The sequence below is a fragment of the Falco cherrug genome, chromosome 7 (assembly GCF_023634085.1).
Source record: "Falco cherrug isolate bFalChe1 chromosome 7, bFalChe1.pri, whole genome shotgun sequence".
In the NCBI taxonomy this organism is placed as follows: Eukaryota; Metazoa; Chordata; class Aves; order Falconiformes; family Falconidae; genus Falco; species Falco cherrug.
The window spans coordinates 25,436,943-25,451,507 of record NC_073703.1 but is presented as its reverse complement, the minus strand read 5'-3'; the positions used below and the strand labels follow the sequence as shown (position 1 = coordinate 25,451,507).

Below are 14,565 nucleotides of genomic sequence, written 5' to 3'. Positions count from 1 at the left end.
GAATCACGATTTAATCAACAATCAAGCAAATCAATGAGAACAATCTTCCATTTCAGCCATCTTTGAATAGGATGACCCAGCCTTGTCAGTTAGATGCCGTGGATCCCAGTGCCAGCATTCCCTCCATGGCCTGTATCCCATCTGTGCCCAGCACGGTATGTCCCCTGAGCCCCTCTTCTTCCTGCAGCCAGGGTGAGCGCAGCTGCAGCAGGCATGCAGGTAGTTCCTGCCACAGATGCTATCTGAACAGTCTTGGCAGTGCTAGGTTAACAGTTGGGCTTGATGATCTTAAGGGTCTTTTCCAGCCAAAATGATTCTATCCTCCGTCACTGCAGAGGAACACACACCGAGCTAGGCAGAGCTTTCAGCCACCTGGAATGTGCTTATCGTAACTATGAACCTTACTAACCTGGTTTGTTGTGAACTATCCTGTGCAAATCTGGCTATTGCAGGGAAAATCCGATCAGCAACAGCTTTGGTTCCAGACAGAATCCGCTCTGGTCCCATGTGTTCTACAATGTCTGACAGGTGCTGGGCTGTGCATCTTCTCACCGCTGAATGCAGGTGGCTAAAGAAAACACAGCTGCTTAATAAAAACTCATCACAGGAGGTAAACAGCAGTATTTATGTGCTCTACCACATACGGTACACAAGTTTTCTCATCTTTAGCATATCTACAACTAGTATGCTGCTGATACGCAGATACGTATTCTGGCTGTACAAGAGAAGACCTTGTGGAGCGAAGTCTTTTATTTTATTTACTTTATTTAAAAGGATAATCCATTTGATTAGATTTAATTTCATACACTTAAAATCCGAAACTACAAGAATGCAAATGAAAAAAGAAAAAATATATCCTCTTGTTCAAAGTCAGTTTCAACCTCTAACTGTAACTTTTGGATTAATAAAACTAATAGTTTTCTTCCTTTTAGAATTTAATTTCTAGTTTTCCTTAAAATAGTTGTAGAATGTTTTAGAAAGCACACTTTCTGGTTGTTCTTTCCATCAATTATACGAAAAACAAGTCACTATGCTCAGAAACACATCCTGTGTATTTTATATAAATTTAGTATTAAATAAAGCAGTATTCTATTGACTTCTAAAAATCCTGCAGAAGTCTATTTTCTACAAAATGGGGGCTATTAAACACCTGTGCTGATGAAAATGAGAGAAAAACTGGAATCCATTTTCAAACTTGTGCAGCAAACTAAACTTGTATAGAAATTCTGCTGTACCTGCCGGTCCCATGTGTTTTCAGAGTACACAATTCTGCAAATTCAAACTTTTCCAAATTCATTTTTGTCTTTGGATGAAAAAATCCTACTTTGAGGACAGTTTCCCTGCACAGTAAATGACACATTTGTATGGCTCATCGTTCACAGGGAAAAACAGGTTTCGAGGAGAGTGCTAAGAATTGACTTGGTAAACCACATCAGCTTTGCAGTTTGACACAGACATCCTCAAGGTGTTCTTTCTGAATGACTGTTGCCATTTCACCAAGATTTTAGTTTTCTGTGGTTGGATAGATTACCATGGCCTCACTGGAAGTAAAGCTGCCACTGGATTATACTGCACAAAGCAGCTTTAATTGCACAAAGGCAACTAACCGAGTCTATCCGAATTGCAAAACGTGGCAGCTCAATACAGTCCAGGCTGCAACATCTTATCCTGTGGCGTGGCAGCTCCCATGCAGGACTCAGCTGCTGCTGAGGCACCTATTTTAAGACAAGCTTTGGCTGGTGCTCAGTGCCTGCAGTTAGGTCTGTACGGCAGCCACAGGTCCTGGGAGCTTGGGAGAAGTGTGACAGTAACAGACCAACTCCTGCAGCACGTACCAATGGGGAAACACAAACTATGAGGCTTAAAGGCCTCGCTCCATGGAAACAAATAAGAATCATGGAAAGGTTTGGGTTGGAAGGGCCCTTAAAGACCATCTCGTTCCAACCCCCCTGCCATGGGACACCCCCCCCAGCCCAGGCTGCCCCCAGCCCCATCCAGCCTGGCCTTGGGCACTGCCAGGGATGGGGCACCCACAGCTGCTCTGGGCAGCCTGGGCCAGCACCTCGCCGCCCTCACGGGGAACAATTTCCTCCTAATACCTGATTTAAATCTACTCTCTTTCAGTTTAAAAGCACTGTGGCCCTAGTCTTATTACTATAGGCCCTACTATAAACCCTCGCTCCCCATGAATGCCCACTGCTGGTGCAAAATCGTTGGAAATCTTTTTGCCTGCACATAAAACCTTAGAATTAAACAGAATTCATATAGATAAGAAACATGATTTAAAAACTTCTGAGATACAATCACTTTCAGATCTAGTCCTGGAATCATGTTCTTGGATCAAGCATCTGTTCAGAGGCAAATTTACAGCAATAGTCCAGTGTCTTTAGAGCAGCAGCTCACAAAAGCAAACAAAATGTTTTTATTCTTGTTGGTGAAGTCAAAACCAACTTTGTAGCAGATAAGGAATCACTACATATATCTCCTCAGGGTTTCCAGCATTAATACTTATGATCACAGTAGGCTTAAAATGTGTTGAGCAGAAAATAGGTAGATTTTAAAAGGTCTAATCGCAGGCAAAACCGTAACTGTTAACTTGAATATGTAAGTTGGGGTGAACATAAGCAACTCAATGTAGGAGACAAATTTAGAAAATACATATTCTGTGTAATTACACAGTGGTGTCAAACAGAACCTTTCCACTTTGAACTGAAGACATGCCATTTTTTGCCAGATTTCCACTTTGAAAGATAATTCTCATATTCACTGTTGCAGCTTCTAGAGATCACAGCTCTGTATGTGCTGCACAGGCTTTGTTGCTAATACGGCCAAAGCTTCCTGAAGCCAGTACTAGAAAAGCTGAAACTCACAGTGCTACTTAGGCCATCCACTGATGTGTCATGCATTTAAAACATACTGTACTCCACAACTGAGACACCACTTAGACTGAAGTCTTCTGAGCTGTGAAGAAACTAATCCCTGCTTCAAATGCTGTATTTAGACTCACAGCTCAGATAATTTTGATGCTTTAGATATCTGAAAATGTGTCTGAGTTCACAAACTGGAGGGGTCAGATCTTTATAGGTCTAGAAAACCCATAAGGATAGGTCAGTGTGTTTTGACTCAGCCACTGAAAATGCGGAGCTCAGACATTGCCAGTTACGATCATGAGTATTGCTTGGCCAAGGGTTTGTAAAGAAAAGATGGGAGTGTATGAACAGACCGCTTAGCATGGCTTTTGAAGTAAAGCGATGTGCAGTTACTGTCTGCTGCTCTTAAATTCACAAGAACAATTATGTGCGGGCATGATTCATCAATAATTTAAATCCCAAGGCTGATATTTGCCTTTCAGTTTCAAGTGCAGGTAATTGCAGTACAGTTCTCATTGGCTTTCAGGAGACAGGATCAATGTATTCCACAACAACCAGCTTCCCCAGAAACAAAACAACAAAGAAAACACTTTCAATCAAGACTTACTCTCACAATTTGTAGCTGTGCAGAAAGCCTAAGGATTGATTTATAATGTAGCATCTGAAATATTTAATGAAAGGGATAGGCTACAAGACATGTAGCCTATTAAATGTCATTAAGTGATGACAGGTAGATAAGAGATTAAGTATAAGTAGGTATATATGTCTCTAACATACTGGAATGCCTAATGCCTTAATTAAGTATTGCCATTACAGTGAATGAGGATATAAAAGAACAATATACTTAACAGGGAAAGTGAAAGAAAGGAATTTAACTTCTACTACAGAGTGAGGTAAGCCAGAGGTCAGAAGCAAACCATGCAACCAGAAATGGAGCTTGTATGTTTGAGGTACTCAAGAAAATAATGGCCACCACCACTGCAAAGGAAATTAAAATGCAGACAAAAGACTATTAACCAGCTAAGTCTGCAGAAGAAGAGGAAATGAATCAAGATAGTTGAAGACAGAAAATTGTAAGTTAAAAATCATCTTTCTAAATAAAAAGCATTTCTAAAAACTAGAAAAGCCAGGCATTTGACTGCAGAGCAAGTGAAAAATGAGAATGCTATGTGAGCTTTACTAGGCAAAGCCAAGTAGCAGCTTCCTAAAAATACTATACTAACAGTGAATAAAACCACCAAAGTGTTGCAAAATGACCATAAAATATACTAAGATCCAAAATTAAGAGCCGACTTTTACATAATGTACAGAAAGGAACAGGGGGGTGACAATTTGGTTTCATCCCAACAAACGTTGCCCTGGGTAGAAGTTTCGCAGAGCTGACTTACTGTATTTTCCCATTTCTGCCTATTGTACTTAGATATTTTTTTTAAAGACTATATTTGATAATTTTAATCTATTAACAAGTTATTTCTTTATAAAGTCTTTATAAGAATTACCTTTGCCCTCCATTTATAAGAGAACAAAGTGCACGTGCTGGAGTCACATTATTAACCATAGCCTTCAGTGCTTTGTCTACCTCTTCCCTTATAAATGTGTTGGATTCACCAGCTTTGTGCAAAAGGACTTTTACTGTATTATCTAGTTCTTGATCCATGCTCTTTTTCAGGTAGGTGAACAAATCCCCTAAACAGACCACAGCAGCTCGAGAAACACCTGAGCGTAAATTCTTGACCTGCACACAGGAAAAACCCAAACAAACAATGAATAATGTTTATAAAATATACGTTAAAATAAGTAAAACTTAATGTTTCCCTTTGTAATTTTTAAGTAACATTAAAAGCAACTAAGAAATACATTTCTAACTTGATTCACAATATGTGAGAATTAAACCACACACACATGAAGAATATTATAAAGTTACAATCTAAATTTTTTTAGTCTCTTAGCAAATCAGATCAAGTGTTGGTAATCTGAAGTGTGAGCTGCTTTGCCAAATGACAAACTCATCCTTTCAAGACTGTCCAACAGAGGAAAACTAACCACAGACGAACATACCATTTCACTTCAGTGTACCTGAGAGCTATAAAATACATATACACACATAAAGCCATTGAAATATTTTGATAGTAAAATTTAACCTCTTGAGCCACAGCCAAACTTGTTTCATGTAGCTTTGCAGTAAGAATAGTCGCATGGTAGGCAGACAAACATCTAACAGAGTTCAGACCTTTGATTTTCTTCTTCCTATGTACAAAAAATATTTAAATTCAAAACATTTGCAAATTTTTATAAAAACATTAAAATGCAGAACTCTAACAAACCAAATAGCAAACAAATTATTGTAAAATAAGGCAGTGACACATAATCTAGGAAATTCTTTCAACGTGAGTCTTTTAATGTGGTAGCAGGAATGTTTTAGCATACCAGTCTCTCAATTCTTTCCTACAGTTCTGTCCACAGCTCCAGTAATGGCAATTAAAGGATTGCTTCCCCCAGTCTGCAAAGGCAGCAGCACTGTAAGCCCATGTCACCAGCCAGAGCAAAGTGAAGCCTTATCTTCCACAGAAAGTGACAAGAAGGTATTGGTGGAGGCCCTCTCCAAAACAGGGCTTAAACTCAGACATCTCTACAAATCTCTGAAGGTTTAGCTATGAAGCCTCAGTTTACAACAGTTACAGTTTAATGCAGATTTGGACTAAAATGACTTTTTTTCTTTTTTCCCATGTATCACTTGCAATCCTTCTCACTATTTTTGAAGTTATGTCCATTTTGCTGGTTTTTTTTTAAAGTAAGTTATCAAAATAAACACCTTCTACATTACATTCAGGTTGTAGGTAGATGTTTATACCTACCAGTCATCATCAGCTAAAAGCGTCAAGGCTTCTGTCAGTGCCAGTTCTGGTTTTGAGAAGGGCTGCAGTTCTGATGGGTCCATTATTTCAGGGCTATGAGTGACCGATGGGGTCTGGTCTTTATAGCGTCCTCGTGCCCCAAGAGAAATTTCATCTGCAAAGTCACGAAGCATAAGAAATAATTAGCATAACCTGAAGAAACGCATTCATTCAAAGGAAGGAAATACAAAAAGTCTGAGGTATAGACTGCTGCTCCTGAGGGACCAGGTTTTCAAAAAGACAGCTTTTCCAGTTACATCCTCGATCTTTCAGCATGTCATTCATGTCAATTAATTTTTTTGCAGACAATCACGAGTATAAAAAAATCACAAACAAAATGTAGTGGGTTGTTTAATGTAAAAGCAGATGCACAATGTGCTAAACCACAGTGTGGTTAAGATACAATACAGTAAAACTTGAAGAGCCACTTGTGAAAATCTGAAGACCCTTGACCATCAGCAGCATGAGCTTCTGTTCTGAAAAATTTCTACTGCACATTTTAAAGGCATCTCGGTGACAAAATGCACCCAGAAATGTTTTTTGGGGAGACAGAAGGGAGACAAGGTGCCATTAATACATTACATCTGAGCAAATAAAAAACCCTTTCATGTTTCCAAAATCTTCCTAAGACATTACAGATGAAAAATGTTTCAAGGGAGCAATGCTGAATTCAAATCCCCTTCACCACCACCCGCAAACTTCTGATCTTCCAGAGCACCTCAGGACTGCCCACTGTACAAACAAAACATATTAAATCTGATTGTGGAACTGTCCCAGTCCACATGTCCAAACATTTTAACAGTCTTTAGTTTACTGTAACAGCTTACCAGAATCTAGCAAGGTTGAACATTTTGTCTTCTTCAAACTGCATGTTCTTTTTAATGAAGGACTGAAGGCCATGTTTTCTAATGACAAAGACACATTTCTTGATGATGTTAATATATCCCCACAGAGATTTAACTCTAGAAAATAGAATAAAATGCCCAAGCTACAAAGCAACATATAAGAAAAAAGGAAAAACCTAGTATTTCCAGTCCCAATTTGTCTCATGAAATTTTTCTAAACTACAGCCTTTCAATTATTTCCCATAAGCACTTTACTCTCCAATATCTGCATTATAAGACTGACAACAAATTAATTATAGTAATACCTCACGTCACACTAAACAGTCATGACTTTTGGTAATTATAAAATTGTAATTTCCATTTCAGCAGCATTTAACAGTATATCATTCATTTAAAACAAACACTAATCCTCACTTTCTGTTGTCATTTGCTCTGGTTCATTCAGTTTAATACTTCCCCAAGGGTTTTCTTCCTTTTTTTCGAAGTCTTTGACTTCCTGATGTTCTTTATGATTGTGTTCTTTTTCTTCTTTTTTCTTCCACCTCATCTTATCCTGGGCAGATTTTGACATGGTCACCTTTATCTGCAAAAAAATAATGCACCCATTATGATATGCAATGTAACATAATGCAGAAGTTACACAGTAACTTATTACCCACTTCTTGATATTGTCTAAGGGAAGCATGGAAAATTACTATTTTTACCATTATTCTACACAGCAAAAGGAAATTATTCATATAAATATTAAACTCAAATCCTGAAAAGAGCTGAATGTAGGCTTTCTGCATGGTAAGCAGTCCTACTGGCAAAAAGAAGCAACATTCCGGGTTTAAACATTTAAGAGAAATAATCATTTACTCTAAAACATCTGAATAGTTAAAGAATTAAGGTCTACGAGACCAATTCCTTGGCAGCGTTGAGTAGTTTCCTAGGATTTTAACTAACAAATGAACAGGCTGGGCTAACTCACATTTATTTGCACAGGGTTTTTTTTAAACGGTGGTCCTTAACAGCATGATCTGACCCTACTCTCTCATATATTTAAGACACAGTTCCTCACAGTTCCTCATGAAAACTTAGTAACATTTAAAACATTCTTCCATTTACTGCTTTGAATTTGATCTCTCCAAGTATTCATCTTTTCAGTGGGAATCAGAAAATTAAGACACTATTAATAATTAACTTAAAAGTTTTAGTATCTTAAAATGTTATTTTAAATGCTTTCAGAAAGACTTGTCATTTTCAATTCAAATTTTTTAAAATTTGTATCATACTTCATTCAGATAAATCTTGCTCCACATTATAACGGATGAAAATAGTATTTAACAAAGCAGCACCATTCCTCATTTTATGATCTCATATTACGGGACAGATATTCAGACAGTGTTTTTTAAAAAACTTAAGAATGGAGCTATATTAATATATGTCCATCAAAAAAACAAGACAAGACCAAACCCAGAAAATTCCTCCTTCCACCTTTTATGTGCTGTGGGAGTCCAAGAAAAGGACATTTTCCAGCTCCAGTCCCTCCTGCAGCCCTTCTCCCAGAGACTTTCAAGTTAGGTGGGAAGATTCTGACACAGCAGTTTGCCATTATAAAATATCCAATGAGGAACCAAAAGAAAAAGCAGGCTCTAGGCTATTATAATCAAAATTTTTTTTACCATAACATACAGGCTAAAAAATTGTTATCAAGCTGTATTCACACATATAAAAACATAAAGTGAGACTATAAAAAAGTTTTGAAACTTTTACCTTTTTTTCATTTTCAATATAGAAATGAGAAGCACTGTGCTGCTGGATGCTTCTCCCACAGACTCCTGACGATGGCACAGCCTCCTCTCTGACAGCTTGGTCATCTCCATTCACTACACATGTTAGGGACGGGCTGTACGCTCGTGCAGAAGGAGGCGTTCCAAAAACACCTGAAAGGCATATCATGCTGTGCCCTCACCAAAATAACCATTTTATTCAGCAGAACATAGTAAAAACTGAAGAAAACTAAAAGTAATTCAAGAAGGAAAAACCACTGCTTTATACCACTAGTGCCAGTTTCCACCCAAAAGTACTCTTCCTTTACTCTACCAGGTAGGATGGATGCACATACATGCGTGCACACTGCGCTCAGCCACAACCTAACCTTCATAATTCATAAAACTGCCACTATTCTTTGTTGGAATGGAACTGCAAAACTTCCAAGTGTAATTCTTTTTATTCCAATTTAAACTGGAGATTGTTCACAATCTGAAATGATGTATGGAATCTATTTCCCCCCCTCCTAAAGGTGCAGTGTCCCTCATTTTAATAACATGATGGCATATAGGAGATAATTTTGGTTTTCTAATACCTTTATGAACAATCACAACTGCATCTTCAGACAGGACACTTGGTGAAATGAAATCTAGATTGTTCATCTGTGGGAAACCAGGCGCTGACTCTGCAAGACCTTAAAGAAACAAAAAAGTCACCCAAAGTAAATCATGCAGTTTACACTTAGGTAGCTGTTTTGTTCTACTATGTCATCATATGCTGACATCTGAATTTATCACCTTTATGAATCAGTATATTTTCAAGTTACTGGAGTTAACAAGATTTACTAAATATTGTTACCCTCAAAATCATGCAAAGATTATAGGAAACAAATTTTTTTGCCAAAAGACCATAAAGAAAACCAATGTTTGTAAGAGAATTTTTAAATCAACTGATTCCACTGGAAAAAAACCACTAGATGTTTCAAACTTGCTTAGTGGAAGTATAGCACTGTTTCGTATATAATTCAGCACAATTTAATCAAACAAGAATTTGCCAAAATATTTTTTACCCCAAACAGCACATAATGCTGTTTCCTGTATAAAGCAGTGCCTCAATTTCTTCACCAAAGTGGATGACATGTATTATGCACTTCTATATTGGCTAAACTAGTTGCAAATAAAAATGCTAGTTTGCGGTAAAATAAGGAGACCATTTGCTTTTGCTATTTAACCTGAAAAAACTGAAATTTCTGAACAGAAAAGATGACGCCGCAAAGCCTGATCACCTACTAGAAAGTCCATAAATGAAGTCAAGTGGACCAGTGAAACGTCCCTGCTGCAAAACACCCCAGTAAGCTGACAGCTTCTGTCTGCAATGACGACTGCTGTAAAATGCCCTCTGCCAGGCAAACTGCAGCATCCCAACATGTCGTTTGGGGCTCTTGACAGCTCTGTTGTGCTTTCTGCTCTCATCTCAGTTTTCAGTTTGTCAAAAATAATCACAGGTAAGAGTATGACAGATGCCTCTTTACTTTACAAATGACCCAGTTCCACAGTTTTACTTTTGGAGCTGTCCTTTTTATACATTATGAGAAGAAAGATCAAGTTAAAAGGTTTCTTCTGAAAGTGTTGCTTTGTCCTTCCACAAACCCAGTCACTGGTTGCTGAATGTTCCAAGTTTTAACATTTGAGAATTGTTGAAATTGGTCTTTTGGGAGTTTCTTGAACATAATCTTGAGGACTCACGAGCAATTAATTCTCCCTTAGACCATAACTGAATGGGCATCAAATACTGGTCCTCTTTGGAACCTACCCCAGATCAGGACCTTCTGTCCTAACCTCAGTTTCTAGCCCAAAAAACCCAGAAACTTCCATTTCACAGGCATCGCAGGATACGCAGGTGTTAAAAACGAAAACCAGAAGGATTTACAAATCTGATTATAAAGTTTACTTCCATTGCTCAACTTTAGAAGTTTCACATGAAATAGCACTCCACCAGACTGATAAAACCTTGAGAACAGACAAAACTCTCCATGTTGAAACAAGAGATGGAGAAAACAAAAAATCTTATTGGCATAAAGTTCACATTCGTTATTCAATATCTATTTAATTTTCTATTTGTCACTAAAACATAATGACTTGAGATCTATTTTTGCCAGGTCTGAGGGAGATCTGAACAGGAGGCAGTGAAACCACAAGCTCCTTAAGCTGACTTCTACATTTCACTTTTGATGTCAAAAAAAAAAAAAAAAAGTTGCTGCTCTGTTCTAACAAGCTTATAGTTGCAAAACACATCTGTATTGCACACACAACAATTCTGATGTAGGGAACAGCAGCTCCTAGGACACATTAAAATGACACAGTTAAAACTGAGTAAAATATAATGGTTGAAGTTCCTTAATTTTCCCAATGAACAACAGAGTAATTTAAACACAAACTTTTAAAGCTGTTCATTCATTCAGACTGAGATAATGAACAATTTGGTCCTTTTGTCATGCCATGTACTGTCGCTTGACTTTTAATTGTAATTTAATTGGCAGTGTAACTTCAGTTAATGTCAGGAAAAAACCCTACTTGTATAGCGTAGGTATAAAGACTAGAAAAGAGGAAACCATGCTAAAAACTTTGAAATGTATTTTCTATATAACCTATTTTACAGAAGGCTATACATAGCCTCAGCTTTTGCCATAAATGAGAGCTCAGATGAACTGCAACGTAACAAACTCACAAAACTTTTGAAAACATAAAGTTTCTTTGGTGTTCCGTATTTTGACTTTGAAAAATAGTCTGTGACACTTCTTGCTTCTTGTGCTCAGAATCTCCACATCCGTTGCCACAGTTCAAATGTTGGCCAACTACGCTAACCTTAGAAGTCCCCTTATCATCAAATGCTAGCCATACAAAAGGAAAAAATCAAATATTAAAAGAAAATCAGTAATAGTTTTTCCTGTGTACTACAGGATTCTCCAATAGTTACTTTTTCAGAGACCCTCATACTAGTTTTATGCCTACAGTATGAGCATTTTTGCCTACAGAAATCTGAGTGTTTCAACAAAACTGCTCAAGCTTTATTCATTTTTCACATGCAAAGCATGTCATCAACAGATATTCCCAGTTTGAAAGTCTAACTCAAAGTTTGAAAAATTATTTTTTAGTTTAAAATCTTTCAAATATGAACAACTGAATACTAAGTAATTACGCATTAAAAGCCAAATTAAGTCATATGTCAACTAAGTGAAAATAGTAAAATACTAGTTAAAACACATGAAATTTTTCAATTTACATAGCCTAGAAGTCATAAAACACATTTTTACATTACAGTTACAGACAACAGAAATGGAGCATTTTTATGTCTGCAATGCATTGTGCAATGCCATTCTCAATACATTTTAGTTTTGGTTTAAAAAAAAAACAAACAACAAACCCCAACTCTAATTACTTCAAGAATCCTTAAAAGCATCATTTCTGCTTTTTCAAATACCCCTAAAATGCAAATACCTAAGAAGACAAAAGTCCTTTTATATATATGTTTTTACTACATGTTCCACAAATCCCACTGAACTAGCCTCCCATTTAATTGAAGAGATTGACAGGCACGACCCGGGTGACCCAACTCTGGTAATGCTGACCACTGGTGACCAGTGTGCTGCGAGGGCTACTGGGGTGGCCCTGCTTCCCACAGCCGCAGGCGTGACAGTGCTGCTGCCTTTTCTACACCCGCCTGCCCATCTGCCTCGAAGCTCTGCGCTGGCGGCTGTCACTGTCAAACCCCCCCCACATCCACATGAGGTCCAGAGCTGTACTGAAATCCTTACAAAGGTTTCTTGTCTTCTCTTCTTCAGCAGAGAGCTTGGATCAGAGCTGACTCTTTTGCTCTGCTAGGGGACAAAAACTGAAGGGCATGTTTTGCTGTGGGATGCTTGAGAAGGTGCGGCTCTTCCAGCAAGGAACACTGCGGACTGGTGTGAGATGCTCTGGAAAATTACTACATGGCCAGATCCCCGAAGGTCCAACAACTCCTCAACCATGAATTTCTGCACTGTCCCAACGGAGTCTAGTCATTATAGTGTTTCATGTATCAACATTAAGACTTCACACGTTAGGACCGATCTTGCTGTATTTAGTATGACAGCACCCTCTGGCCTCTGAAACTGTCAGGATCCCGAGGAAAGATGGGCCACAGAGAGGTTTTCAAGGTGTCGACTATTAAAAGCTGCACAAACTTCCTCTTACAGAAAGAATTTGGGAAGTAAGAAATGTCTGAGAGCTGCCATTCTATTATAACAAAGCTAACAGGAGCTGATAAAATTCATCTCAGAGAAACAGCTGAAGCAATCTGAGCAGAATTAGCAAGTTAATGATAGGTAAGGGACAAATAGATTTCCAGAACAAAAAGGAGCAGAAGTGTAAAACTCTTTAAAAAAAGAATAGAAAAAAACTGAAGAAGGAGCCAGGGAACGACTGACCCACATGCTGGGCAATTCAGTTCCCAGGGCTCTATCAGGGTAAATTAATGCATTTGGAAGCATCCACCAGAAAACAGCATGATCAGAGAAATCTGGTCTCCTTTTATGACACAGCAACAGACTGTTGGCAGGATCTGGCAGGAAAGAAGCGAGAGATGCCATGTATCATCCCAGGCATTCATACACAGAGTAGTTACCAAAAGCTTCATTCTCCAAATGGAGGGATATATCAAGCAGGTTTCTGCCACAGTCTGTTCAGGATGCACTACTATCCAGCAGTTTGCCCAAACAGCCGGATAATAAGGCAGCACGCTGAATTCAAATAAAGGTTAGCAAATGGGAAGCATACACACGTGCTTGAGGACAGGATCTAAATTCAAGGAGCTCATGATAAAATAGAACAACAATACAAGAAGAACAAGACTCAGGAAGGACAGGACTGATTTTGCATGTTTTACAACAAAGCAACCCTTTCAACTCTAACTGTGCAACGGGTATTGCAGGGGTACTACATTGCAAGAAAGACAGATCTGTTGCAAACAGCCTAGATGACAGCAGTTAGAAAGTCCATAGAGTCTGACCTATGAAGGAAGGCTAGAAAAAATAGGAGTTAGTCTAAAGGACAGAAAACAAAAGAGGGGGGAAGAATTAAAAAAAAAAAAAAAAAAAAAGGGAGCTGCTTGGAAGAAGATGACATTCTGTCCTTTGAAATAAAAGTAGAATGCAGTGAGGTAAGTTACAGCAAGGGGGATTTATATTCAGTGCTAGAAAAAAACCTCATCTGGTAAGACCCATTAAATATCAAACTGATTTTTACAAGTTCTCCAAGTTCCAGTGTGAAAATTCAGAGATTTTTGAGATTTGAATTGTGTGATGGGTCGAGTCCAGCCAGCAGTAGGAGCAAATTACTTTTCTTTACCAATTAGCTGCACAGGTCTTACACCAGCCTTATCGGTAGTAGGCTGTCAGCACTCCGCAGGAGGTCCAGTGCTGTGCATTCTGGTTGATCAACTGGCTCAATAAGCAAAATAAATGCACTCCTCATTATTTAACACTGAAGGACAACTTCTCACAGAAGGTCTTTTCATATAAAGAATAGAAAATCATTAACCACAGTATGTATTACTATGTACATGCAGTATTTGCTTTTCTGGCTTATGCTGTTACTTGAAAAACCTTTTTGCTAATTTACCCTGAGAAAAGTAGCCTTAACTGAAATGGGGATCAATAGCTTCAATTTCTCAAAAAAAAGATCGTGAGTCTCAGTAGCAACTACTCGTTTGTGAATGTAATGGCTTTGCAAATTCAGGCCTGTAAGGTGCCCTTCAATCTTAACTAAGTTTTGTAAACTTTTTGGAAAAAATACTTAGCTGCTGAGGCTGCAATGGGGTGCAACAGAGCAGTCTTTGGGAAGAGAGGTCTGAAAACAACTTTGTGGACACAACTCCCTCGGTTCCTTTCGTCCACCCAGTTGAATCAAAATTGTTTAAGCATAAATAATCATAAACAATTGGTTTCTGCCCATTACAGAAATCTGCAGTTACCTGTACTTCACTGTAAGCATAAATAGAATAGCATCACTTAAATTCAATTTCCTACTAGGAAATTAACCGTTTGCAACATTGTGACCCTTCCTGCTCTTACCCAGCTGGTGTCCAATGAATTTACACACATTTTATCCTGACATAGAAAGGCAGAACCCTGGAGTTCCTTCTCACCTGCAGCATCACAGTATAATC

The 14,565-nt window shown here is 38.2% G+C and overlaps 1 protein-coding gene across 3 annotated transcripts in view; it reads right to left on the bottom strand.

Annotated features, from left to right (window-relative positions):
* The window catches only part of TOGARAM1 (TOG array regulator of axonemal microtubules 1), a 45,044-nt gene that overhangs the window by 7,066 nt on the left and 23,413 nt on the right, over positions 1-14,565 (bottom strand). Inside the window, exons 8-16 of one of the 3 annotated variants that reach the window (XM_055715157.1) lie at positions 11,096-11,251; positions 8,957-9,058; positions 8,365-8,534; positions 7,024-7,192; positions 6,592-6,726; positions 5,726-5,879; positions 5,012-5,117; positions 4,370-4,605; positions 410-568 (exon numbers count right to left, since the gene is read on the bottom strand). In XM_055715157.1, coding sequence (XP_055571132.1) covers positions 410-568; positions 4,370-4,605; positions 5,012-5,117; positions 5,726-5,879; positions 6,592-6,726; positions 7,024-7,192; positions 8,365-8,534; positions 8,957-9,058; positions 11,096-11,251 — 1,387 coding nt within the window. The remainder of the gene's footprint in view (positions 1-409; positions 569-4,369; positions 4,606-5,011; positions 5,118-5,725; positions 5,880-6,591; positions 6,727-7,023; positions 7,193-8,364; positions 8,535-8,956; positions 9,059-11,095; positions 11,252-14,565) is intronic. The other 2 variants (XM_055715158.1, XM_055715159.1) reach the window with 2 other exon arrangements.